At 52.4% G+C, this 27,443-nt stretch overlaps 1 protein-coding gene across 12 annotated transcripts in view; it reads right to left on the reverse strand.

The window, feature by feature from the left end:
* Positions 1-27,443, reverse strand: part of ELMO1 (engulfment and cell motility 1) — a 485,801-nt gene that overhangs the window by 33,910 nt on the left and 424,448 nt on the right. For all 12 annotated transcript variants that reach the window (XM_066239171.1, XM_066239176.1, XM_066239180.1 and 9 more), the window contains one exon: positions 4,443-4,606. In XM_066239171.1, the coding sequence (XP_066095268.1) occupies positions 4,443-4,606 (164 nt within the window). The remainder of the gene's footprint in view (positions 1-4,442; positions 4,607-27,443) is intronic.

A 27,443-nucleotide genomic window follows, 5' to 3' on the forward strand; every position in this document is an offset into this window, starting at 1 on the left:
TAATCCGTATATAGGAGAGACTCTACTCCTCATCACCTCTTACTTGGATTACTGAAATAACTTTGTAACTTGCCTCCATGAAGTCTGTTCCCAATACAGGAGCAGGAGGGATCATCTAGAAACCTAGGTCAGGGCCTCTCCTTGCCTCCCCAGCAAGGCCCTATGTGATCAGGCTCCTACGCACCTTGTTGGCCTTCCCTCCTACGGCTCTCCTACTTGCTTATTTTGCTCCAGCCGCACTAACTGGCCTCCTTTGTTTATTGAGCATGCAGCCCCACTCCTGCCTCAGGGCCTTTGCACTGTTGGTTCACGCTGCTCAAATACCCTTCCCCCAAATCCACACATGACACGATCCCGATCGTCTCTTACACATCTTTACTCAAATGTCTCTCTCCCAGCCAGAGGGATCTGCTCTGACCATTTGATATAAAACTACGAACTCTCTATTCCCCTTATCTGGATTTATGTTTCCATTACCTGCATCCTCTTTTATCGTGCAGTAATCTTATTTTCCACATCCCCTGTCTGTTGCTTCTGCTAAAATAGAGTTGCCAAGGGGTGGTGGAGGGGAGAGTTGTGTCTGTTCTCTTCACCGCTGACTCACCGACACGCAGAACAGAGCCTGGCCTGTGGCAGGCAGTTGTTAGGTATTTGTCAAAGGCATTAAGCACTGAAAATTCTGTGACAGGCGGGTTTGCTGGCATTGGCTCTGTGAAAGCCTCGAGTGAAACCGTGGCCATTCTTCAGAGAGAATGCCGCTCTGCAGGGTCGCCTACCGTCTGGCTCTGTTTGTTCCCACTCTTCCTTTCTCACCGACTCCCCTGACACTTTCTGAGATAAGGAAAGGCACATACACAAACACAGCCCCAGTGTGTGTCGGTATTGCCACTTGCCTATGAACAGTGTGACAACTCGATAAATTTGGATTATCAGGCTAATAAGCAGAGCGCCCATTTCTCCGAGTGGCTGTCACTGTGCCAGGCACCTCTGCTAAGTGCTTTTCAGACACGGCTCCGTGGAATCCTCACGACAACCCACAGTGGAGATGCTTCTGTCACCTTCATTTAGTGACCTGAAGAAAACAGGCTGAGGCTGGGTTACATAATTTGTCCAAACCGCCACATGTCTAAATGCCGGCCTCGGAAGGCCACCCCGGGGCTATGAGCTCCTGGGTCTGGGTGGCCACACTTTGCTATCTTCTTTCCTGGTGGGTGTCTTGCTTCTCCCTTCCCCTCAAGTCCCACGGTGCTCATGGCCTATTTTTGGACTATTCAACCCTTTTATATCCATTAACTTGGACTGACCATGTAGATGGACTTATCTTCCCTGTAGAGTCAGGCTAAGTAGAAAATAAAAAAATACCTCCTCTCTGAAATCATCAGTCAAGAGCTAAGAAACAAAACAGAGATCCTCCAATCGACCGAATATGTTTCCCCCCAATATCTGCGTGCCCAGAGTTGGCATTTTTCTTCTCAGGAAGCGTACTCGGTTTACAGAAACGAGCAGCCTGCCTCCTGGGGTCTGCATGGCACCGAGGCTGACCAGCGTGCCGTGTGTGGCAGACGACGAGGCAGCCTGGCAGGGGAGGGGGTCGAGAGGCAGGCGACAGGGGCCAGCGGGGTTCTGCAGTAGCAGTCGGGCCCCAGCCAAGTCCTTGACCCAGTCTGCAAAACGAAGAGCCTGAACCGCCTGACCTTCAAGGAGCTTTGCGGCTCTAAAATTCTAATGTCTATGCTAATTCCTGAGCTTGCATCAGAGAGTCTCGGTGTCCGTGCACCCTCGGGACAGCTCACCACCGAGGGGTCCTCCAGCCGGGCGCTGAGCAACACCCTGGGGACCCCTCCAGCCCCAGCTTTAAAGCCTGGGACAGTCGCCACCAAGTCTCTGTGGGTTCCTGCCTCTCCCCAGCGCCTCAGACAGGGTCTGGCAGGTAGGAGTTGTCCGATACATATTTGCTAAGTGAATGAATACCCGAAAGCAATCGTACATGGTCCGTGCCCATCCCTTTGTGGACTTGGGATTAGGCCGTGAGCCACGTGGGCAGCACTTAGACTTCCTCCAGCCCCACAATGACTTCCCGTCCTAGCTCGTTCTAAGAGATGAAACATCGCCGGACAAGAAAGGCACATACACAAACACATTCCCAGTGTGTGTCGGTTTGGCCACTTGCCTATGAACAGTGCGACAACTTGATAAATTCGGATTATCAGGCTAATAAGCAGAGCGCCCATTTCTCTGAGTGGCTGTCACTGTGCCAGGCACCTATGAGAAGAGCTGGAGGCTGGCTCCCACCTGCCCATTTCGGGGCGGGGCGAGCGATCAGGCTGGGGCCCGCCCCCCCTCTGCAATGCTGGAGCCTCCGACCAGTCGTGATGACTGGACCACAACTATCCCGAGACCTATGGCTGCCTTTCAGCCCCACGGTCAAGTGACGAGGTCCAAGTGACACACACACAGGAGTTCCTTCACATGTACGTCGGTGCTCCTGACAGCGTCACCGGGTACCGGCAGGAGCTTCTGGCGGCGCAGGGAAGGGAGAGCCGGAATGTCACGGGCAGGGCCTCGGGACGCGGCGGGACGCAGCCAGACAGGAGCCGAGTGCTCGCGCTTGACCAGCAGGTAGCGTTCTTACTCGGAATGAAGTCACGGTCAAACGCTACTTCGGGATCCCTGGGCCTTAACGGAGGTGGTTTTCCTCATGTCTCCCTTACGGTTTTACGACTCGTAGTCAGAAGCCCAGAGAGGCACCCTGTGCTCACCCAGCTGCTGAAACGGGTGTTATTAAGTGTGGCGTTCCAGTACCGAGGGCCCTGGGAAGGGGTAAGGCACCTCTGTCCCCCGTAACCTGCAAATGAGAAACTGTATCTCTGAGGAGCCAATCATTTATCCAAAGTGCTTTCCGCTCAGAGTGTCTGGCTGTCCCCTTCCAGCTGAGGACCCGTGCAAACCGCAGTGCTGTGCCTCGTAAAAACTGGCTGGTGCTCGGGGTGGGCGCGACTCGGGTTTTCCAGAGACACCGAGGAAGCCTTTCCCCCCACCCTGTGGCCTCTCTTCATCCCCAGGAAGGTCTGCAGTTCCACTCTGCAGTTCCTGGAGGCGACACTGAAGGTTTAAAAATGAACCTCAAGTAGATATTACAGCTGGGCTATTGTCTCTTCAGTCCTATGCCCTTTTCAAGCCCTTATCTTAATCTTGCACTTGGCAGAGGGACGCTGGTGCGTGCGGTGGACAAAGCATTCGCGGCGGGATTAGCGGCTGGGCGTCAGGGGCTGGTTCCTGTGCTGGCTAATCGGGTCCTCGGCTGTCCCCTGGGTCCTGGTCCTCGAACGAGGATGAGACTTGCTTCTATCGTCTGGGCATGAGAAAAGCAAGTAGCAGAAGGAGGTGCTTTGCAAATTGCCAAGCATTAAAAACGTCAAATATATGAGGGCGAGTACCAGAACGAGGGGCAGAAACAAAAAGAATCAGAAACAGAGAGAGAGAGAGAGAGAGGGAGAGAGAAATAGAAAGAGAGGGAGAGAGAAGGGGAGACAGAGAAGGAGGTTTAAGATAGGATTCACAAGGACATCAATGTGACACGTTGGCTTTGCATAAAAGCAGAGAAGCTGTGTCCAGTACCCGGAGGACAGAATGAGAGTAAGTGTCCAACACTCTCCTTACCACCCCCACCCCTTACCATTTCCTTCCCTGTCAATGACCTGACCTCGCACTTCGAAAAGGACCGAGGGCCATACACAGGCCAGTTCTAAGAAAAGACGAAGCAACCCAGACAGTCCTCACCGCTGAGGTTCAGAACATCTTAAAGATGGACAGGCATGACATTACGCCGCTGTGGCTGGTGGGCTCGATGCTAAGCCCCACACCAAGGGGGCCGCTGCCCCCGTGCCCCCGGCCTGGAGGTGAACTGTCACGGGAGCAACAGGATGTGATGCCCGCCGAGCCCGCAGGGCGGGGAGGAGGTGGCTCTCTCCTCCTGGCCGCTCTCCACCCTTCCCACGCAAGCTACTTCAGAGTTTATGCTGCTTTAATTATCAGCGGGTTTCACTCTGGCTGGGCCTGAGCGCCTTGTCACTCAGAGACACCTACATCGAATACAGCTTCAGGGGCCAAAACAACAATAAAATTTGTTCCTGGTGTTAGACAAGGCCCCCGGCTTCTCAGCCACAAACCCATAGAGGGCTCCTCGGTAACCGGGCCACTTTCTGAGCTAGGTCCTTAGCTCCGCCCCTGCGCCCCCCTCCTCCCCAGCCCGCCCCCGCCCCTGCCCAGCCCCCCTCCTCGGCGCTCAGACCTCGTGGCTGGAGGCTGGAGCAAGACCACTGGGACGCCTCTCCTTGGTCTTCTGTAGAGAGCGCACCACCTGCCCCTGCAGTGGGAAAGGCTCTCACTCTATTAAAGGCGGGTCGGAGCCCTGGAGGACAGGGTGGGCGGGGTGAACTTACAGGATCGGGCGAGACTGGTAGTCCTCCTGGTTCATCCTCTCAGATTGGCGGATTTTCAGGATCTCGGTATAACTCAGGTTCTGAAGTTTGCTCTTGAACTGGTCCAGGTTGCTAGGCTTGGTTGTGAGAGCTCTCATAGCCTGCTCCTTCACCACCTGCATTACCTGTGGATGAAAGGCAGACCATCAAGTCCCGGGGCTGGCCTCACCCGTTCGGAACCGACTCTGGGAACAGCACCCCGCCCCTGGGAACCCCGTTCTGAGTACCCCGGGGAATAGCACCCCGCCCCTGGAAGCCCCTTCCGAGTACCCCGGGGAATAGCACCTCACCCCTGGGAACCCCGTTCCGAGTACCCCGGGGAATAGCACCCCGCCCCTGGGAACCCTGTTCTGAGTACCCCAGGGGAATAGCACCCCGCCCTTGGGAACCCCATTCCGAGTACCCCAGGAAATAGCACCCCGCCCCTGGGAACCCTGTTCTGAGGACCCCGGGGGAATAGCACCCCGCCCCTGGAAGCCCCATTCTGAGTACCCCGGGGAATAGCCCCCTGCCCCTGGGAACCCTGTTCCGCGTACCCTCAGCCGGAACCTTGGGCGTGCTCTTCCAAAGAGCAAACTATGTTATGTACGTCTACCCTTGTCTTCTGTATCATTGGAACCACAGGAGGAGATGGGTTGGAACTGGGGGCAGAGAGGCTTGGTGTGGATGGAGTGACCCATGGGATCTGTACATTATGAGCCTGCTACCAAATCAGCACTACAAACAGTGCCAAGTCAAGGGTGAAAGTCCAAGCAACAGCTAGACTTCTGCACGAGCGTTATTATTTCCAAAAGAAAGTTGCTACGTCACAAATAAACTGGAAGTCTGGTTGGTTGGCGTCAGCTCAAATGATAATGAACAGATACACATCCCTGCCCCTCCCAGAATGCTTTCCCCACATCTGTAAGGCCCTAGCGTTCATGCAAATGATACATTTGGAAACGAGCATGTGGTAGGGCCTCTTTGAGGTCTATTAAATTGGACTAGACACGTCCCATTGGAAGCCTCCAGAAAAGAGAAGGATCTGATAATTCGCTGCCTCCGGACAGATCCAGCCCGGACGGAGGCAAGTAACCATGGCCCCCGTGAATGCGGACACATCTTCACCAGGACACAGAAAGCAGGAAAGGGCCAGGGGACGCACGGAAGCTTCCAAGAAGCAAAAATAATTTGCTTCTCCTTTTTTTTCAACCCTTCACTACCGATGAGAACAACTGTTACTGTGGACAAGGTATCTACTATGGGCCAGATACTAGGGTAGGAGTCTTTATATATGTTCCCTCTCTTAATCCACTCAGATCTATGAGGTTGACATAATCATCATTCCACTTATATAGGAAGAAACTGAGGCTTCAAAAGAAACATGAAGTAACTGGTTCAAAATCTGACAGCTGGTTGGTAGGTGGCCGGGCTGGGGATTCAGACCCAGGATCATAAGAACTCCTCTGCCCTGACGCCCATGTCACCATTCTTGGGTGGCTCAATAACTTAAAGATATGAGAAAATCCCTAGTGTGCCTGAACCCTATGCTAGACTCTCTGCCAAGACTTCGCTGTTCACCACCTCCGTTAGTCCCGCCTCTGACACACGAGAGTGGGTGTGGCTACCCCTACGTCATTCGCCCGTGCTGTTCACCCTCGGATCGGCTTCTGCCAGCAGGGACCACTGCTCTCAGGGGCACGTGCACCACGCCCATCCTGTGACGTGGCTGCTGGTGACAGCCGCGGAGTAAAGACGTAGAGGCCTCCGGACCCCTGCCTCAGGGGAGTCCCCGGGCCCAAGGCTGGGTGGCTCCCTACGGTCTAACTCAGCCGGTCGTTTAGCTTACATTAATTGAACCGTGTTGACAGAAACCATTCACAACGATTTTTCTCGAGAAGCATTCTCTGCGAGGTCAACACAGCTAACATCACTGAGTACTTATCATGCGCCTGCCCCGGGAATTCGAAGGTGAACTAAGTGGGGCCCTCGCCTTCTGCGAACTGATGGTCTCGTAAGCGAGCTAGACACGGGCGAAGGCCATTACAATAGAGGTGTGGAGTGGACGTGATCGAGGAGACGGGCTGATGGGCTTGGCTGGCAGGTGGGGAGGCTCATCAGAGAGGAAGGCACCATCTGGGTGTGGACACAGAGGAGCAATGTGGACCCTTCTGCACAGCTAGCTACCTTGCACCTGGGCTGCATCTGAAATGGAACCCGTTACATAACCATTGTTTCGTGTCCCCAGCCCAACGGCATAAAGGAACGTTGCCAGTTGGCTTCCTACCGTATCTGTTTCTTTTTTTTCCGCTCAGGCCAAATGCTAAATTTGGGACGCGTCACAAAATATGAAATTGCGACCATCTTGTATCATGCGGTATCCACGGCGGGTGAATCTGGTCAAGGCTGGCTCTACGACACTTGGCTGCTTCCTGCGAGGGGCACCCCGGGCACTGCCCCATCCCCCATTCGGAGAATCTCAAGAGTTCAGCCAAGGAGAGAATGATCACTTCCCAATGTCATCTGACCTTCTGGGAGGAGACAGGACATTGAACAGAGATCACCGCACAGCCATTAGAATACCAAGAACAGAAAAGCGATTTAAAAAAAAAAAAAATAGAATCAGGTTGAAGTTGGGAGAGTTATAGAGATATCTCCACTTCTCACATTTTTATAGATGAGGAAACAGGCTGAAGACCAGGTGATGCCCTACTCCATGTGTTTCCTTAAGGGGCTGTCACGGACATGACCGTCACCAGACCTCATCTGTCTAGACCCTGGAGTCCCACTTCTGGCCGGTCAGCATCCTTCCCCAGACTTTTCTGACTTGACTTGAGGCCGAGCTGAAGCAGGTTGTTGCCCCCTTAAATTGAGAACTATCCGTGTGTCCCTTACTCTGCAGGAGAGTGGATGACGATGAGGTCACTGCCAATGGAATCAGCCAGCAGAAAGAAAGATGTCTTTACAATAGTGGTTAAGCCATATTCACCCACGAAGTCCATCCAACCCTGGCATTTGGTGGTTTGAATCGGGAGTCTTGTCACTTGCGATCAAAATTCCCTATATATACAATGAAGGCCGTCAGGATACAAGCTGGTGGGAGTGAGGTTGCTCGGATCCAGGAGAAGTCCGAGAAGGAAGCCGGATAGAAAGAACGTAGCGGTTTTAATACGGAGTATCTTTAGAAAGTCACCTTTATTTTATTCTCATGATTGTACCTTTGCATGGAAATGATGATAATCCCTTATGTAGCTCCTACTTAGGTCCTACGTTTAAAATCCACTGTAAGAATTTTATTCCTCTAGCTTCAGACTTTGAGCCTTGCTAGATGCAAGCATCTGTTAGTGGAACAATCCTCTGAAATCCCCACAATCACTTATACTTCAGTTTGAAGAAAATATAGACCGTTTCCTCTGAGCAGGTTGACAGGGGAAGGAGAAGGGGCCCCAGGAGCACCTGGCCCCAGGGAAAGGGATGCCAGGGGTGAGTACACAGCACGGACAGAGGTTGGCTAGAACCACAGACTGGCTCTGTCTACTTCACTTCACAGTTTTGCTTGGCACCGGCCTCAAGAAGTTCTACGGTCTCTCTGTGTGCCAGGGAAAACAACCCCAGCAAGACGTCATTTTTTTTCTTTTTAAGAAGACGAAACAGTTATATAGGTCAACGATTCCTCTATTCCTTTGCAAAATACCCTCGACAAGAGCTACAATGAATGGCATCAGATCTCGTTGTACATTCCATGCGTGTGATTTAAATGAAGACTCTCACTACCGCCACCCTTAACTATGCCCTCTTTGGAAAATATTAAGACCTTTTTATACCATTGTTAAAAAAAAAACAACGACGGATGATGTTGCAGAGGCATCAGCAAATCAATGCACTGGAAACTTGTTAATTACAGCATCTGCTTTGCCTAGACACCAAAGAACTCGTGCTCTGGGCCTTTGCATTCACTGTTGGAACTGACTGATCGTTTCACCAGGGTCTGAACGGCGCCTGGGCTGTTTCCGGAGTTCTCCGAATACGTGCTCTCTGATTTAACGTCACGTGTTACAGAAGAAGCCAGAGCCCCACAAGACCTTGTACCCCAAACAGAGAAAACCTTTGGTTTCCTTGGAAGATTGGGTTAAAGGTGTGAGAGCCGGGGTTCCCTGCACAGAATCAAGCATGTTGGTATAGTTGTCCCTTGGTCCCCATTGGGGACTGGTCCAGGATCCCTTGTGGACACCCAAATCCAGAGACACTCAAGTGCCTCATAGCAAATGATGTAGACTGCATCCAATCTGCTCCCTGCATCCGCGCTTCAACAGCCCGTCCTAGGGATCCAGATGCACACGCTTGTGGCAGCACCCCTGATCTCGGTGCCAGGTCTGAGCCTTCAGGATGGCATCTACAGGGACTCCTGCCATATAGCCCTACAATGCCGTTAGGTTAAGTCACTGGCATATCTGTCACCCACTGAGATTATAAATCCCAGAGGGCAGGGACTGTTTCTTATTTGTCTCCGTGGACCACAGCACTTGATGCAGTATCTTTCAGACTGTCCTAACAACTGGTATGTTCAAGGCCAACAACGCCCTGGCTCCCACGTGGCACCTCTAGAATTCAACAAATACATCCTCGATAGTATTATAAGACTGTGGACCCGGTTTACAAAACCTAGAGAGTGAAGTCCGTGGCCTTTTGACATGCATGGTGTCTTTAGGGCCCCGGCGGTCACTGTGGGCTTCCCTCCAAGGTGGAGCTGGAGGAGGCGGCTGGCAGCGGGGCGGAGGGTCTCCGGAGAAGCCCCCGCAGCATACGCCACGGGGCACGGCCATTTAATGGGGGATCAATTCATCCAACTACGAAACAGATTTATCTTCATAATGAAGAAAAAAAAAAGGCTGCCTTGGGGAAGACAGATACCAGTACAGCCCAGCTTAAAACTGGCTCCAGGGGGAGGGTTTTCATTGCTGGGCTGCAGGACTGGACCATTTTCTCTCCCCAGGTGTGTTTCTTACACAAACCAAGATGACCGAAGGATTCACCGGGACCAAACGATCGGAGGGAGTTTCTGGAGAGCGGTCTGAAGAAGGGGAAGACCCCAGGAACTCAGGTGTGGGCGGGATAACTTCCCGGAAGTCGGGGAGCACATCTGGGGGGGGGGGAGCTCCTCTCCAAGGTTAGGAACGGGGAGAAGAGGCCGTGCCTAGAAAAGCAGATGACTTCCTGGCAGGGACAGTCACTGTCCCTGATGCAGGCTGTCCGCACTCCCCACCTGCCCTCTGCCCGGAGGTCTTTAAAACAAGGACAACTTCCGGAAAACTAAAGATGGTTCTGCTTTGTAGCTGTGCCCCAGCTGGGGAGTGAGCGGCCGCGGCCGGTCCCCACGAAGGAGAGTTCTTGCTCAGCGGAGTCAAGTGCAGGACAGGAAGGGGAGAGGAAAGGAAAAAGGAAGCGTGGGCCCGAGGCACTCTCTGTCTTTACTGGGAAGGGGGTGCTGTGGGGATAGAGCAGAGGTCGGCAAACTCCTTTACGGCCACAGAATGTCTCTGCTGCAATGACTCAGAGGTGGCAGGGTCGTGGCCACAGACGAGTAAATGAGTGGGTGCGGCTGTGTTCCAATAAAAACCTGACTTAAATCACCAGGTAGGGGGCTCGACTCAAGCCGCCGGGGTGGCTCACCAGCCTCTGCTCGAGAAGAACGTGTCTGGCTTCATTCAGAGCCAGGTGGCGCTCACGTCGGAGTCCCCTCCCCCCCTCGGCTGGGGGAGAGGCTCAGCGTCCCTGCACCTGTCTCCTGATCTATAAAGCGAAGGTGACTCTCCTTAGTCAGGACTACGGGGGCGCTGAGTACTTCCCCCAATGCCTTACACCCACCATTATGAACCTCCATCCTAAAGACAGCTCTCCAAAGACAAACATCTTCCCTGCGGCATGTAGAGAACCTCGTGACGACAGAGGTGGTATAACATGTGCAGGGCAGCCCAACATATTTATAATGGGTTGCGCTGAACAGCATTGATTCCGACAGACTAAAGAGTTATATTAAAAACAAATAAGCCTGACCAGGCAGTGGCGCACTGGCTGGAGCATCGGACTGGGATGCAGAGGACTCAGGTTTGACACCCCGAGGTTGCTGGCTTGAGCACGGGCTCAACTTGAGCCCAAGGTCGCCGGCTTGAGTGTGGGATCATACACATGACCCCATGGTCACTGGCTTGAAGCCCAAGGTCACAGGCTTGAGCAAGGAGACACTTGCTCTTCTGTAGCCCCCCTCTGCTCCCCTCCCCCCAGTCAAGGCACATATGAGAAAGCAATCAGTGAACAACTAAGGGGCCGCAACGAAGAACTGATGCTTCTCATCTCTCTCCCTTCCTGTCTGTCTGTCCCTATCTGTCATCTCTGTCTTAGAAAAAGCTTTGGGTCACCCTTGTCCCTCCTGCCACACCTCCCACTGGGGTCTGAGCAGCACGGGCCCCTGTGGAAGAGCCCGGCTCTCCCGGGCCCTGTGCAGTCAGGCCGGATGTAGACGAACAGAAACTGTTTAGAAGTCACAGAGGGTCAGCTCAGCTGGGGAGAAACCTCCAGTTCCCTCTCGATTCCATCCGGTGTCCTCAACTACACAGATGAATGCGAGACATTCTGTTTATTAATAAATGCAAAAAAAGGGCCTCTGCGTTTCACCAAGGACAGGGTCTGAATGTGGCGTGCAGTGATGACAAGAACTGGTCGGCCTTTTACCTTCTCCAGCCTGTGTTCCCCCCCAACCCCCCGAGCCCCGAGTCCTGCGGGCCTCTGTCTGAGGGGGTGACGGTAACCTCACAGTCAGACCCAAAGGCCGGTGCTGGGAGTGACGTGGGCAGTGAGGTCACTGTAACTGCTCCTCCCTGGGGGGGCATTTCCGAACCCAGAAAATGCCAGGCTTGCTGTGCGATACATCAAAAGCCAAGATATGTCCCCAAGAGCTCATAGGGACAGTTTACCGCAGACTCAGAGTCAGAAATGCAAACGGCTGGCAGTCAAGGCCTGGTCTCCGGGCACCATATTGCTGGTGATCGTAAATCAACCTGGAGTTGGATTAGGTCTTCGGAGAGTGACGGAAAGCTACATGTAGCAATGATCACCTGAGCACCTGGGGACCTGCGTGCCCATACGAATCGGGCAGTCTTCTGTGCAGGTCACCGTTTCCAGGGGCAGCGTGATGCTGACTCACTTTCTGAACATCTGTTTCTTCCCTCTACTTCATGTCATTGTCCCTGGCCCCTCCCTGGGCCCCTGCTCCATCGCTTGTCCTGGTTGCCCAACAGTCTCTGACTTCAACGCTACCCCCTCCAGCTCTTCCCCAGAGGGGCTGGGTCATTCCCAAGAAAGTCAATCTGGTCCCATCGTTCACCTGCTCAAACCCCAAATACACACCCGCCTGTCCACAGTGGCCAAGATCTGGAGACAACCTAAGTGTCCCTTGACTGATGGTTGGATAAAAGAGATGTGGCACATAGGTACGATGGGAGACTCCTCAGCCCTCGGGAAGGACACAGTCAGTACTGCCCTTGGCGACCACGCGGGTGGACCTTGGGAGCATCGTGCTAAGTGAAGCAGGTCAGACGGGAAAGGACAAGAACCGTCTTCTTCCGCTCCTGTGTGGACTACAAAAGCAGAGAGCAACGATGCAAATAAACAAACAAAACCTCGCAGACACAGACAGCAGTATGTGTTTCCCAGAGGAAAGAGGGTGCTGGGGGGGGGGAGGGAGGTAAAGAGGGCCACCTACAAGGTGCCGGAAGCAGACGAGACTCCGGGTGGTGAGCACAGGATGCAACGTACAGATGATGTGTCGCAGAATTGTGCACTTGGAACTATATAATCTTACGAACCCATGCCACCCCAATATTTAATTAAATAAGGAACCCCACGGTGGTCCCACACTGCTGGCAAATGAAGACCAGCCTCTCCGGTGAGACCACCTGGGCTCTCGCGGGGGCCCCACTCCTCCCCCCAGCACGTGCCTCCCCCTGCGCCCCCCACCTTGTGACCCGTGATCTAACCACACTGGGGGCATTCGCCGCTCGGAACTTCACCTCTGTGCCTTCGCCTGGGCTCTTCCTCCTAATACCCGCTTATCCCTCGAGTCTAGGCATCCTCTCCTGACCTGCGGACCGCCTCCAAAGCTGGAGCAACCGCCCCCTATCGTCCCTCATACGACTGGACCACCCTGTCGTGAACGGTGTCCGCTTGTTTACTGCTATCGACAGTCTGCACAGTCCAATCACGCATTAGTTATTAAGAAAATATCCATTTAATTTATGATTGGTGGGCTTACCAAAGGATTCGAAGGAAAGAAAAGACAACGGCCTTGGAAATCAGTACCTTTCAACCCTCAGTCTACAATAAAATCTGAAACGTGCCTTGGCCTGGCGTCACCCCTAGATACTCAGAATCATTTGGTCTGGTCTGAAATGGGCTCTGGACCCCGGTCATGGCCCCCGCAGTCTGTCTTTAGGGGCTGGCTGCGGCAAACAGGATGAGCGCTCCCGTCTGGGACGGTCAGGGAGGGGCCAGGCGACTGTGCCCACTCAGAGCACGCCTGGGCCGGTCCCCGCAAGCCAGCACTGCGCAGGGGCCAGACCACTTTCCCGGGGCTGCTTTTCACTGAGGCAGCCACCGTGGGGAGGACATCGGCCTACCTGGTGTCCTCGGGCGGCAGCCTGCTGTAGCAAGGGCAGCCACCGTGGGGAGGACATCGGCCTACCTGGTGTCCTCGGGCGGGGACCTGCATGAGCAAGGGCAGCCACGTGGGGAGTATATTGGCCTACCTGGTGTCCTCGGGCGGGGACCTGCTGTAGCAAGGGCAGCCACGTGGGGAGGACATCGGCCTACCTGGTGTCCTCGGGCGGGGACCTGCATGAGCAAGGTCAGCCTCTGTCTTCCTGACGAGCCCCGGGTGCCTTGGGCAGCAGTCAGCACCAGGGCCCTCAGACTCGGGCCTGCAGTCGCCGTGCCACCCCTGAGTGGGCCAGCCTGCGCATGGCAGTGCCCAGATGGGGCTGGGGAACCAGACGGAGGACTACGGTTAGAGAGAGTATGAAAGGTGACCTTGCAAACTCACCCCGAGGGCAAAGCAGATGGCCTGGAGCAGGTAGAGGGGGCGCAGGCGGCTCAGCACGGCCGCTGCCTTGCTGGGGAGCGTCCCCTGGACTTCGGCGGCTAATAAAACAGGCATCACGTGACAGGGGGTCGTGATGCTCGGGCAGCTCCAAGCATCCTGGCAGTCTGGTCATGGCCCAAATTGCGAGCTTTGAGGGCTCTGCCATTAGCCCCCCAAAGGGCTCATTAAACAATACCTGACCCCGCGGTTTTGGCCAGGGCCGCCTGGGAGAGCTCATGGCTCAAAGGCTAAGACACCCAGCACAGAAGCTGCCTGCTTCTCACCAGAAGGCCTTTTAATTTAAGGTTCGAGGTATCTTTATAGCCAGGATGAGGAAGGAAAAAAAAACTTTCCACCAGCAATTCATCTTAAAATCAATTAGGGCTGGGATTGCTGAAGATCAATGGATACGAGAGCACATCCCTCTCGCTGTCTTCAGCATCCAGAGGAAGGCAGCCGAGCGGAGAGGAGACAGGAGGGGTGAGGTTAGGGAAGGCTGCCTTCTCTCTGCAGACCGCCCCGGAGGGGAGAGGCCAGGAGCCGTGTGGCCAGGCATCCTTTCCCCACCAAACAGGGAGCCTGATCAATCCAGCCATCAGCCCAGATTCACTGGTTAGCCAATGGGAGGACCTGGCCGACCGCAGGGAGCTACTCTTCGTGCCTGATGCAGCCAGCCTCCAGCAAGCCACGTCGGCGCAAATCACATTAGTGGGTGCCATTTCATCCACAGCTTTGAAGAATGTCAAACAAGTCAATCAAAATATGTGAGCATGGGCCCTGACTGGTTGGCTCAGTGCTAGAGCGTCGGCCTGGCGTCCAGGAGTCCCGGGTTCGATTTCCGGCCAGGGCACACAGGAGAAGCGCCCATCTGCTTCTCCACCCCTCCCCCTCTCCTTCCTCTCTGTCTCTCTCTTCCCCTCCTGCAGCCAACGCTCCATTGGAGCAAAAGTTGGCCCGGGCACTGAGGATGGCTCTATGTCCTCTGCCTCAGGCACTAGAATGGCTCTGGTTGCAACAGAGCAATACCCCAGATGGGCAGAGCATCGCCCCCTGGTGGGCATGCCAGGTGGATCCTGGTTGGGCGCATGCGGGAGTCTGTCTGACTGCCTCCCCGTTTCCAACTTCAGAAAAATACAAAAAATATATATATATATGTGAGCATGAGTGGTGAGAGAGGCAGAAACAAATGGGGCTGGGTTTCTCGCAGAGCAGGTTGGAAAACTCTTCCAATAGGGTCCAGTAGGGTTGGGGGAGGCCTGGCCAGGTAGCTCAGTTGGTTAAGAGTGTCGTTCTGGTACGCCAAGGTTGTGGGTTATATCCCTAGTCAGGGCACGTACAAGAATCAAACCAATGAATGCATCAATAATTGGAACAACAAATCAATTTTTCTCTTTCTCTGTCTCTCTCTCTCTCTAATCAATAAAATTTAAAAAAAAAATAGGGTTGTGGGAAATGGCTACAACAAATGTTGAATAATTATGCTACTGTGGGTTTGCTTGTGGATCAAACTTAGCCATGCTTGATAGTTGGCCAAGCATGGGCGAGGAAAGTGACGTCTTCTGTAAATCTCCTGGAAGTTATGAAGAATGAACTTCTCACTGGGCAAGTCTCCGAAACTGGGCTCGCTGTGGAGTTACGGCCCTCGCGCAGCTGTGGCTACTGGGGTGGAGTTGGGGGCGGGCTGACTCTCGCCGGGGAGGAAATCTCATCGAAAAAGTCACAGCCTGAAAGGACTTTTCTTTTTTAAGAGACACGATCATGATGCCAAAAAAATACAGTGCTGCGTGATTTGAAACTCCCTATTGTCTTCGTGGATGGGTGAACGGCATCTACGGATTTGTCTGAACCTTGTGGGCTGTGTACCAACAAATCTAAGCCCGGCTCAATGGCCCTTCTTCACTTATTCATTGGTCAGACTTGGAAAAAAAGGAGCGAATGGTAACTGCCCGCTCACATGTTGATCTCCCCTGGTGTGTCTCAACCTCGGTGGATGGTGGGAACTTTACCCAAATCATCTCTATGTGGCCAGCATCTAATATCAGAAAATACTGGTGGCGTGAATGATTGAACTAAAAGGAAAACGGACAAAAAGAGTATCAGTGGGCACAGGTACATCAGCCTCAAACTTCCCTAAAATTAGTCATTACTAAGAAAAATAAAAAATAAAACGTCCTTTGTTTCACATGGAGGGTGGAAACCCTAACCCCGCACTTGAAGATCTCCCAGCATGCTCTGCCTGAGCTAGTCAGTAGCGACGAGTGAAACGGGACAATCTGTCGGCCCCTCTGGAAGAGAGACTGAATAAACGTCTTGTAAGCGGGCTGCTCCGGCAAGACCCGGAGGGGTTCGGGGTGGGGAGAGGCGAGGTCTGGCTCCCCAAAATGAGCTCTCCCACCAGGCCAGGTGGCGGAACTCAAGCGGAACCCTTAGATCCACTGCTGTAGCAGGTCACTGCGGAAGGGCAGCCCCGCCCGGGTGAAAGTGTGGGGGATGCTGTTGAGCAGACAGACTGGGCAGAGGACAGGGCCACACAGTGGGACTAAGAATTTAGCGGAGTCCACTGGTCTACACCCTGATACAGACAGGGTAGGGCTGTTCTTGCCACCCTCCTTCAAAGAGTCCCCTTCTGAGTCACCATCAAACCAAACGGTGTGACATTTTAAGTGGAGAATTCTTTGTTGAGAAATTTAAACCACCAGGCAAAGACATGTTAATTTCTAAACCAATTCAGAATCAACTGGCCATCTTTTTTTTTTTTTTATTTTTTTTATTTTTCTGAAGTTGGAAATGGGGAAGCAGTCAGACAGACTCCTGCATGCGCCTGACTGGGATCCACCGGGCATGCCCACCGGGGGCGATGCTCTGCCCATCTGGGGCGTGGCTCTGTTGCAACCAGAGCCATTCTAATGCCTGAGGCAGAGCCATGGAGCCATCCTCAGCACCCGGGCCAACTCCGCTCCAATGGAGCCTCGGCTGCAGGAGGGGAAGAGAGAGACAGAGAGGAAGGAGAGGGGGAGGAGTGGAGGAGCAGATGGACGCTTCTCCTGTGTGCCCTGGCCAGGAATCGAACCTGGGACTCCTGCACACCAGGCCGACGCTCTACCACTGAGCCAAATGGCCAGGGCTCAACTGGCCATCTTAAGGGTGAATGTGTTTTGATTTTCTAAAACTTTAATAAGCTGTCAATTCCTGGTATCGCATTAGAAGCGTTAAAAATATATATTCAGCCCTGTTGTAGCTCAGCCAACGTTTATTAGGCACCTCATACGCACTAATCACTGGGTCAATGCTGGCAGCACAAAGAGCCAGATCCAGACCTCACTCTTGACCTTGGGAAACTCAAGGTCAACGAGGGGGAGGAAGGTTGTAAACAAATAGTAACAGTAGACCTGAGTACGTGCTTTCATGGGGATGGGCTATTAATATAATTTAGGGACAGGGAAAACCAAGTGATTGTTCAGCAGAGGACTGATGTTTATGCATACACATATATTTCTAGTCTCACCCTACGGCTTCAAGGCAACTGCCCTTCTTAGAGTGCATTGAAATTATGCATTCACTGCTATCTCCCCATAGGCACTTGAGCTCTTTGAAAAAGAAGACCATACCTTATCTGTCCTTTTATCACTAGTGGATTTTATAGCCTCCTACCTGGAAAATTTCCCCCTCAGTCCAGTAAACCAAAGGTCAACCAGATTCTATTTCTGAGTTACGTGTTAAAAAATGGTTTCTGGGGAGTCTTGTAAAGGCTGGGCTGCATCCCTGCGATGATTTTAAGCAGAAGGAAAGAGAGAGGGCTTATAACAGGAGCAATGATCGATGAACTCTGGTTAGCTCACTGCTGCACCAGGGTTCTGCTGGATTTATCCCAGACGGTTGTAAACTGGGACACCCTCATAAATCCCCAGGCCTTTTCCTTCCTGTGGTTGGTTACTGCAATATCCCAGGGCCGCAGAACTCTTTCCAAACTAAAGTAATTGGGAGCCATTTATTACTTATAACGGAGAACCTGTCGACCGCGATAGCCACAAAGCTCACACAATTAAAACAGCGCAGAGCGCTCTCATTCTGCAGAATCCTGACAGTTATTTCACGGTTTAGAGCCGACACACCCGAGGAAGACCTGCAGTGGCTCCTGGATTCTCCCACGCGATTCCTCTTCCTCCCTGCTCACCCCTGTACCCCTCTCAGCTGGAGGGAGACAGCTGCTCCCACGGTTTCTGGAAATCCACCGGTGGGGGGCGGGGTGTTGGCCGTGTTTTCATCTGAACGTGGCCCCGCCCCTTAACGCAGCGCGGACAGCAATTGTAGGGCTCACAGACCTCCGTTCCTCTGTTCCTTGCCCATGACGGGCGTCACTCATCTATCGAGGCACATTTTTCTCTTTTCCTGGTGAACCCAGGAGTCCGCCTGCACGCAGACCTTGCCAGTCAGTTAAGTCTGAGACTCACAATGACACCCATCCTCCGTCTCGGAAGGAACCCATGCTGAGGAGCAGTCGATAAATCTTATCCAACCCACGCTGACCGTTCAGTGACTTTGGATTAGATTTTCTTAAAAGTCCCAATGCCCCTTAATGAAATTTCTCTGAGGACGAGCCCAGGTCCCCTCGATGCATGAACTTGTGTTCGATTTTATGTCCTTGTGGATGTTGTTCAATCCACTAGCTAAACAGCATTTCCATCTCACTCACCGCCTTGAAGATGAGACACGAAGTCAAGGCTAACACCTCTGGACATGGAGCACGGGCCATGGGAAGGGCCCAGTCACGGGGCCCAGAAAGTGCCAAACACTCAGGATGAGCTGGCACAGGTCTGTCCAATCAACGAAACAGTGGGAAGTCACGTGGGTCACATGACAGACCTGCCGATGTTGAACATGATCGCCTTTTCCCTTCCTTTCAAACTGCAATGATTTTTTATTTTTAAAAAATGCAGGAAAAAAATTCTGACTGTAACCAATGTTGAAGGAACTTCCGTAGAATTATAGTTTGGGTGGAAGTAATGGAGGTTTTTTAATTTGTTTTTTTTAAAGAAGTAACGTTTATCGCTATACAGTACAAATACTCTGGCTAACTTGTCTATTAAAAACAAATGACATGATTTCCTACCTAACGGATATACTTTGTATTCGAGTTCAGTGATATTGAAGAGTCCATGTTCTGTTAAGTTTTGCTATGTTTTGTTTTTAAAGGAAAGAAAAATTGCAAAAGAAGTGGGGGAAAGGCAGGCATCACAGAGTGATACAACCGAAGGGAGCTTAAAGAAAAGTTAAAACGACACCCTGAGAGTTCTCAATTTCTTACCTAAGAAAAGAATACACGTTAGGTTGCACCTTGCTGGGCATCCTCGTCTTGAATTAGAAAATACATTTTTAAACTGGGAAGGAATGTGATATGTCCCCGCTCCCTTGCACTATCTCTTCAGATCAGGAGAAGGGCGACTGCTCAAGATCACGTTGGCTCTAGTGACATGAAGTCAAGCAGTGAACCACCCTGGAGTCAGCCGGAACTAGGTGCAATTCTTGGCTCTCTCAATTTCCCCATCTACGTGTCCTGGGGGCACATTTCTGAACCTCTCTAAGCCTCAGGTCCCCATGAAACTGGACGTCGCAAGCTAGACCTTGCAGTGTGGGGCAGGGAATGAAAAATGCCAAGCAGTCCTTATTAGACCAGACAACAATGGTGGCCTTTGCTTATGTTTATTCTGTTAACCGTTTGAGTAGTGAGTTTTTTTTCATGCTCGCTGACCTCCCCAGGAGTGAGGTGGTTTTTTTTTTTTCAAAAAAATAAAATTAGTTCCAGTTCCAGTTTTATTAACTTTAAAATCATGTTTGTTTGATAACCAATTTATGGAAACAAGAAGCACATACATTAGCCTTTTTTTAATGTTGCCTTACCCCTGTATGATCGTACTCTGGAGGGTCAGGAGGCACGAGGACGTACATGAGCGTCAAAGGGTTAAGGAGAAGGGTAGGAGGTAACCTGTTGGAAGACAGTCGAGATCAAGCACTGGGAAGCCCAAAACTGCCAAGGAGAAGGATTGGAACTGCACGTGGTAGGAAGTGGTGAAAGTGTAAGACCTCTGAGCAGAGGCAGGGAGCGACCAAGTCCAAGGCTAATTAATGACTAAGCCAGGACGCCTGGAAGTCTGGCTGGCTTCACATCTTCCTCCGCGGGCCGCCTCCTGCACCACCCGGGGCGTGCTCTCTTTTCTCTCGTGTTTTCTCCCCCACCCCAAAACACGACGGGCATCCTTGGGGATTGCCCGATCGAGTATTCTGTATGGGCTAGTGAGAAGAAGAAGAAAAAAAAAAGCCCACTGACCAAGGAGCTGTTTATCTTGAGGAACCAGGTATTCCTACAGTCTCTGGCCAGGCCTGGCCGGGGGCACCCCCGTGGTAACAGGGAGAAAGAGTCTGCTCTGGAATGGACAGTCGTCAATGTGCTGTGCAAAGTCGGGGCATGCCACTGAAGGGACAGCACCGCCAGTTAGAGCGGCGGCACATTCGCTACAACTTCAGGTCCAGACCCTCTCTCCCTCTCCCTCTGTCCCGCCCACAGAACAGAAAGAACAAACAAGGATGCCAGGTGAGCAAAATGAGAAGGAAGAACAACAAGAGATAGGACACACACAAGACGGGATAATGGATATTATATTTAAGGCCTTTTTTTCAGTGTTAAGATTCACCCAGGGAAAGAAAACGTCAAGCTATAAACGCTTGCTCGTTTGGTATAATATCTTCAAAAGAAACGCCTCAAGATACCTGACTGAGACACGTGCATTTTGTCTGAAGGTGACTGGGAGGCAGGTCGGCTCCATAAACACGTTTATAAACGGGGGACCCAAGCCCAGGGGATGGCGGGCATGGCTGTCTGGAGAGGTCAGTGACAGGCCTCACACGGGGCCCCAGGTGCACGTCCAGAAGCCAGACCCCAAAGCAGCTGTCTACCACAGGGGCTGTCCCCTCCCTGGTTAGGATCACCAAAGTCACGCTGGTGTTTCTAAATGAGTCCCCTTCCTCCGGGGGCCCACCTCCTGAGCTTCCCATCAGCTAACCTCAGCTATTTGTCTTCGGCTAACTGGGTCTCTAAGATACCTCTGCAACCTGCTGGCTCCCACACGCCATCAGTCAGTGCCAGCCCCAGCCCCAGCTGAGAAGACGGCGGCCTGGCTCAGCACCCCACGCCTAATGAGCCACCGTGAGTGATGACTGCTGGGTAGACACCACACAGAGAATGCCAGTCGGCTAAACGAGGATTGCTCTCGACGGCGCACCGCCGCGGAAGGCAGCGCGCGGCAGATCAGGACACCCAAATTGTTTCAGACACATTGTAATTTTCCAAGGCGGCGAAGCTTGCTAGCATTTATTTAACGTGTTAAGCCACAAGACGGATAAAGTTTCGGTCATTTAGTGGGTACAATCCAACAACTTACACAATATTGCCTAGATGTCTCTAAGCTGCCGCCGTAAGAATTCTTATCCATGAAGGGAAAAATCTTACTTGTGGGTTGGCAGTTTTGTCAAAAGAAACGTGGAAGGCTGTGGATTACAAAAAAAAAAAAAATGGTGCCTGCTATATCTGTGTCTTTTTTATAAAAATGCTCACGCTTTACCAAAAAAAAAAAAAAAAGAAAGAAAAAAGATGGCATGTCAATAGAAAATCGTCCTGAAAAGGCAGCACATGTAATTATCTCCGAGATTAATGTTAGCAAGGGTTGGGTAGATCACAGGGGAAAGACAGGAAAGAGTTGGTGAGTCACATCCAAAGGGATTTATTTTTGAAATTATCAGAATATTAATAACAAGCTGGTAAGGGACAAACCCTAACAATGGTCCAGGGTATATACATTCCCCTCATAGACAGGGGGAAAGAGAGAAATGAAGTTGAGAGAAAACTGGAACACTGGGTAGTAACTAAATGGGTCACGTTTTTTTCCCCATTTTATTATTTTGATGTATTTCCTAAGGCTCTTCGGCAATAGAGAGTGGAAATACATGTGCTTCAGAAACAAGGAGATCTATGATCACTTACTGCTCATCTCTGAGCCTTCATTTCCTACTCTGTAAAATGGGGATAATACTCCAAAACACATAGTTAGGAGAGTTCAAGTGCCTAGAATACTTCCTGACACATAGTGGGTGCTTCTGACACACAGCAGGTACTTCTGACACACAGTGGGTGCTTCTGACACCTAGCATGTCTTCAATAAATAGTAGCTTCCTCTTTGTTTTTCTTCACATTTACGGCATGTGACACTTCCACCTTCTGTTCCAGCTCACTTGGTACACCTTTGTGAAGCTGTGCAAGTTCCTTACATTCACGGTTTGTCCGAGTGCCCGCCGGCACTACACCCTGTGGTCTGCTTGGGGAGGGTGCGGCAAACGCTCACTGGAAACACAGCTGAAGGACTCAACCCACCAGACAAGGAATAGCGCCACGCCCATGTAGCCTCCTGGGTCGGACGGCTCTATGACCATCGTGATCCCACTGTAGGTAATTTATGAATCCACACTCGCCTCGTTCATTAGAGTGGCTTCCTCTCAAGGGAGACCTTGTACATAGCACACACTCAATAAATATTAAATGACAATACTTTAATGCACCTTTGTATCTCTTTGGGGGGGGGGCTCTGTTGATGTCAAGGGCTATTGCATTAGAGAGGAGAGATGTCAACCAGGCTCAGCAGGAGAGAAAATGTGTGAAAATATTTCTTTCAGGGGTAACCGCACAGAGCTTGTGATGAGAAAGTCAGAAGGTGGAGGTAAAAACGGCGGACTGCTTATATTCTTGAGAAAACTAACTGACTTGAGTTCTGGGGTCAGATGGAGTTTGACTGAGGCGAGGAGGGGACACTATGGGAGATGAAGTGTGGTGGTCCTCACAATGGGACCACCCCCCACCTGAGGAGGATACGGAGTTGGGACAAAAAGAACCACAGTCATGTCAATAAGTAACCACAGAGACTAAACCACACGTGGGCTATTAGCTCTGCCTTGGAGCACAGTCTGGGGAGGAGCTGAAGGGACGGGCAAGGAACGGGGTCATCAGAAAGAGACGGAGTCGTGGACAGAAGAGGTCAGAGGAGCCGGTGTGCTACGGCTTCTGAGCCCGGCTGCTGTTTGCTGATCTTGTGTTGACAATAAACCGTGGGATTGTGAGTGGACTCCTCGCTGATGGTTTCCCAACATATGACCTGGCAGAGGAGAGATCTGAAGGGACTTTAAAAGCCCCATGTCCTAGTTAAAGCAGGGATTATTCACTCAGAGCTTTAAATTCCCTGAAATTGTGTCACAGTCCGTGAACACGTACATGTCTGTTTCTCCACCCCCCCACCCCCCTATCCCCAGGGAAACCACGGCTTTCAGCAGCTTCTCAAAGTTGGTCATGAGAAAGCCCGTAAGAACCACCCGTTTAAAGGGGTAGCAGGAGAATAAGAACAGTGCCAACCAGAAGAGACACTGCACCTCCAGCTTTGAGCTATAAACTAATCTGTCTATAAGCACCTCTCAGACAACATCGCCTAAAACTCATTCTCTCCCTTTAGAAACTGTCCTTCTCGATCATTCCCTATGAGGGTTCATAGGGTATCCTTCCTTAAACTGAAAATAATGAAGTCATCTTGGACCCTTTTCTCCTTTTCACCCTCTGTGTCCAGCGGTCACACTGTGAATGCGCTGTCCCGATGTCCCTCAGCTTTGCCTGTCTCCTTCCTCCGCCTGCTGAGAGTCAGCACCCCCAGCTCAGAAGTCTCCTAGCGAACCCCTCCCCCTCCACGTCTAACCCGCTCTCCCTCCCGCACAGAGGGACCTGGCTGTCGAGCAGAACACACATTGGACCCCGTGGAGGACCAGGTGGTCAGCAGCAAACAGCCAACTTCTCACCATGGAGATGACCGTCCTCCATCACGGGGGCCTCTGCCTGCATCTGCCAGTCCTGTCATCCACCACCTCCCACTTCAGCCACTACCTTCTAGAATCACCCAGCGCCTAATTTCCCTGTTCGTCACGCGGACATCTCCTTCTGAAACGCCGCCCCTTTAACTGGCTAACCGCTCACTTCCATTGAGGCCAGCTTGTCGCCCCAGCACGGCCCTGTCTCCTTGCAGTGAGAGGCTCAGGCAACGCCAACAGCCCCTCCACCCTCCACCGCATTGCTACCATCTGTGGGCAAGGGCACTTATTAGTTGTGCGATGCCCACAATACCCAGAAGACGGTCTAGCCTACGGAGAATCGGTGGTGGACCCACTTCTTTCTGGTTGGGGGGTCCTGCCGGTACCACGGCTGCTCTGCGGGCCGGGCCCACAGCAGCGAGCCGCAGGGTGCCACCAGCAAGGAAGGGCGATGAGAAAGACAGCTCCCACAGGAAGGTCTCGACTGGAGAATAGAAAACCCTGCTGACTCCCACGGGTCCCGCCGCTCCTATGTGACCCGTCAGCCGGATGAAGGACAATTCAGTCGCACCTCGACTTCTCACAACGGGTCAGCTCTCCCAAAGGGCCGCGTGACTCCCTCATCAACGCCGCAGCGTCTGTGGCCAGAGAAGCGAAGGGCCCGCGTGCGCCAGGTCTGGGTGACTCGGCTCAGTCGCCTCGCGCATACACTTCTTTTTCAAAACCCACGCTCTGCTAGCAAGCTTGGGACTGTTTGCATCCAAATTGGCTTAATTATGTGAACTGGGGATGAGAAAACCCATTCCGCGGAGTAATACAAGCAAGACAGACAACCCGTACGAGCCGTAAGGTGCTGCTCTATGAACCAGAAACATTTGAGAAAACTGCCTCCTAGTATAAGAGGCAAGATTCCAGCAAGTTCAAGTACAGGCAGCTTTCGTTTGAACAGAGTACAGCTTCCTCAACTACTGGCCCCGGTCATAAAAGGCTCAGATGAAATATGTCTCTCTCTCTATTTTTTTCTTACAGAGACAGAGAGAGAGTCAGAGTGAGGGATAGACAGGGACAGACAGACAGGAACGGAGAGATAAGAAGCATAAATCATTAGTTTTTCATTGCGCGTTGCAACACCTTAGTTGTTCATTGATTGCTTTCTCATATGTGCCTTGACCATGGGCCTTCAGCGGACTGAGTAACCCCTTGCTTGAGCCAGCGACCTTGGGTCCAAGCTGGTGAATTTTTGCTCAAACCAGGTGAGCCCACGGCCAAGCTGGTGACCTCAGGGTCTTGAACCTGGGTCCTCTGCATCCCAGTCTGACGCTCTATCCACTGCACCACCGCCTGGTCAGGCATATATCTATTTTTTTGATAACTGTTCTGTCTTGCTCAAGACTAGTCATGTTACGTGTATATTTGAAATGAAACCGTTCAACAGCATCACTCGCACTTGTTTATTCTTTCCCTTAAGAGACAGGATGGGGAAGAATGATTGGAGAATCCGAGGGTTCTCACTGGAGGGGTGGAAACAGAGATGGCCGAAGCCGACATCACATCGGGCCCCACGTTCGTGTCTCAGATGTGCGCCCGCCCTCTGAGCGGGGGAGACGAGTCTTCCCATCACGCCAACCCCTTCAGCGGGCGGCTCAGCAAGAATTCCTGAATCACGAGCCAAAGCCACGTCGGGTCAACAAGGTGCAGAGCCCGACGGCCGGACTGCTGGCTCCCAATCTTCTTATCTTGAGGCAAAACCCCAAACAGCAGGGGCTCATGTTGGGAACCCTGGGCCATCCGAGCAGGAGACACGCTCACAGCTGAGTCAGGGCAAGGGACGGATGATGGGCCTGACCCAGAAGCAGGAGGGGGATGGGAGGGACGGAGAGAGGGGACCCAGCCCCCATCGTGATGCCCAGTGTGAGACAGAACTGCTTATGAGGACCCCTCTTCCAACGGCCTCCCCTCGAGACTAACAACTGCTTCGGGAGCCCTGCGGGCGGGTTGGAAGAGCTGCGGGGTTTACGGTTTACATGGCGGCGCCCCCGTGCGGGGGAGGGACCGGGGCTGGAGAGCTCGGGGCTCCACGCTTTTCCACCGACCCTCCGTGGTTCAGTTCCGCCACCTTTCAAACGGACGCGATAACCCCTCCATCCCCGAGTGGCGGGAACGACGACCTAGACCCAGGCGCCGAGCACAGGGACCAGTGACAGGTGTTCAATGCACGTGTGACGTCCCTCTGTACCCCCTTCTTTCTCCCAGCAGACAAGAGGCTTAGGGGAGGTAATTCTTTTCACTTTATTTTCTCCCGAGTCATCTCCAATCAGAACATCTTTTCATGAACAGGCTGATGAGGGGTCGTCGGGCCCCAGTCTGAGCCGGCGGGGATGTCTACCACGTCTCGACGTACGGCCCTTCCGCCCGCCGGCCAGAACGGCGTGACACGGCGCCCCGATCACGGGGAAACGGCCGCAGCTGTCAGACTACGCCGACCTCACCGGGCTTCCGAAATGCAAGTAACGAGCACATGTTTATCAGAACGTAAAGCGCAATCGAAATGTGACAGAAGCTGGGAGATGGGAATGTGTCACCTCATATTAAGTAGTCTGTTTCTCTATGGCACCCCCCCACTCCGCCCTTCTGGCAGGAGAAGCCGTTCTCAAGCAAACCTGACACGGTCCCCAATGTGCAGAGCACAGAGAGGAGACTCCTGTCTGGGGGGCACTGGAGAAGGGGCACTGAGCTCAGCCCCCCTCCCAGTGCCCCTCTGTCTCCCCACATCCCTTTCACGCTGCCCGGGAGACACGGAGCTGAGCCCCCAGGGCCCCCGGGGCAGGGTGGCTTGAAGTCCCAGGCTCGGAGGGGACACAGGACTCTGACATCAGCCTGGAGTTTCCTAGAAAAGGCAGAGACATCCCGGAGGAAGGACGGGTTTGCGGCGTTGCTGAGCCGAGTCGCTCACTCTGGGGACGGGGAGCAGCGAGCTGAACGGCGGTCACAACGGTGAATCTGGCCAGCCTGGTTGGGATGCAATTTGAGACACTTCGGCAAGAATCTGGGGCAGAAAGGAAAAGGCCGTGCGATCCCACGATGAGACGCTGCGTGCGGCGGTCTCTGGGAGATCTCCGAGCGGGACGCGGGGAACCCTCACGGTGCCGACAATACTCGACGGCCTGAAAAGTGTGGTGAAGACCACGGCTTAGTTTACTAACGGTTAACCGCTCATCATGTCAAATACGGCCGCTAACTCGGAGCGGGACCTTGGGCAGCAGTCCGGGGACTCCGGTTCCTTATTCTGGGTGGGAATGTGTATCTGATGGAAAAGACCCTAAAAGCACTTCCTGTAAGATGAAAAATGGTGGGATTTACCGACATTAAATAGTAAGTTTTTTTGTTTAAAAAGAAAAGATTATTGGTAAGTAAGCAAACAAATGACAAACTGGGTCTTAATTATTGCAGAGTCTAGAGCTGACCGGAGATTAATACCTAGAGTATAAAAAGAAAGAGAAAAGTAGATACAAGGCATGAAAAGGCGATTCTCAGTAAGGTACTGTCCAAACGGGCAGAGACCCGTGAAAGGACGCTTCAACTCACTGGGAACCGAAGGTATGAAAATGGAAACAGCGATAGAATGCCCTCTCTGCCCATCAGAATGACCAGAACTTAAAAGTTGGTCCACACCCTATGTTGGTGGGGGTGTGGGGAGATGGGAACTCTCACATGTGGTTTCCAATCAGAAAATCAAGCTGAAATTAAATATGCACACAGCACGTGACTCCAAGATCCAACTTGTGGGCATCCATCCCAGAAGGAGGTCTCACTCAGGCCCCCAAGGGTTACAAATGAGAGTGTCAGTTGCAGGATTTTTTTTTGTGTGTGTGACAGCGGGAATCTGCAGGGAACATGTGTGACCATCAACTGGGAAAGACACAAATAAAATGGCGTGAATGCAGACAGTGAGATGC

Source organism: Saccopteryx bilineata, chromosome 7 (genome assembly GCF_036850765.1).
Source record: "Saccopteryx bilineata isolate mSacBil1 chromosome 7, mSacBil1_pri_phased_curated, whole genome shotgun sequence".
NCBI lineage: Eukaryota > Metazoa > Chordata > Mammalia > Chiroptera > Emballonuridae > Saccopteryx > Saccopteryx bilineata.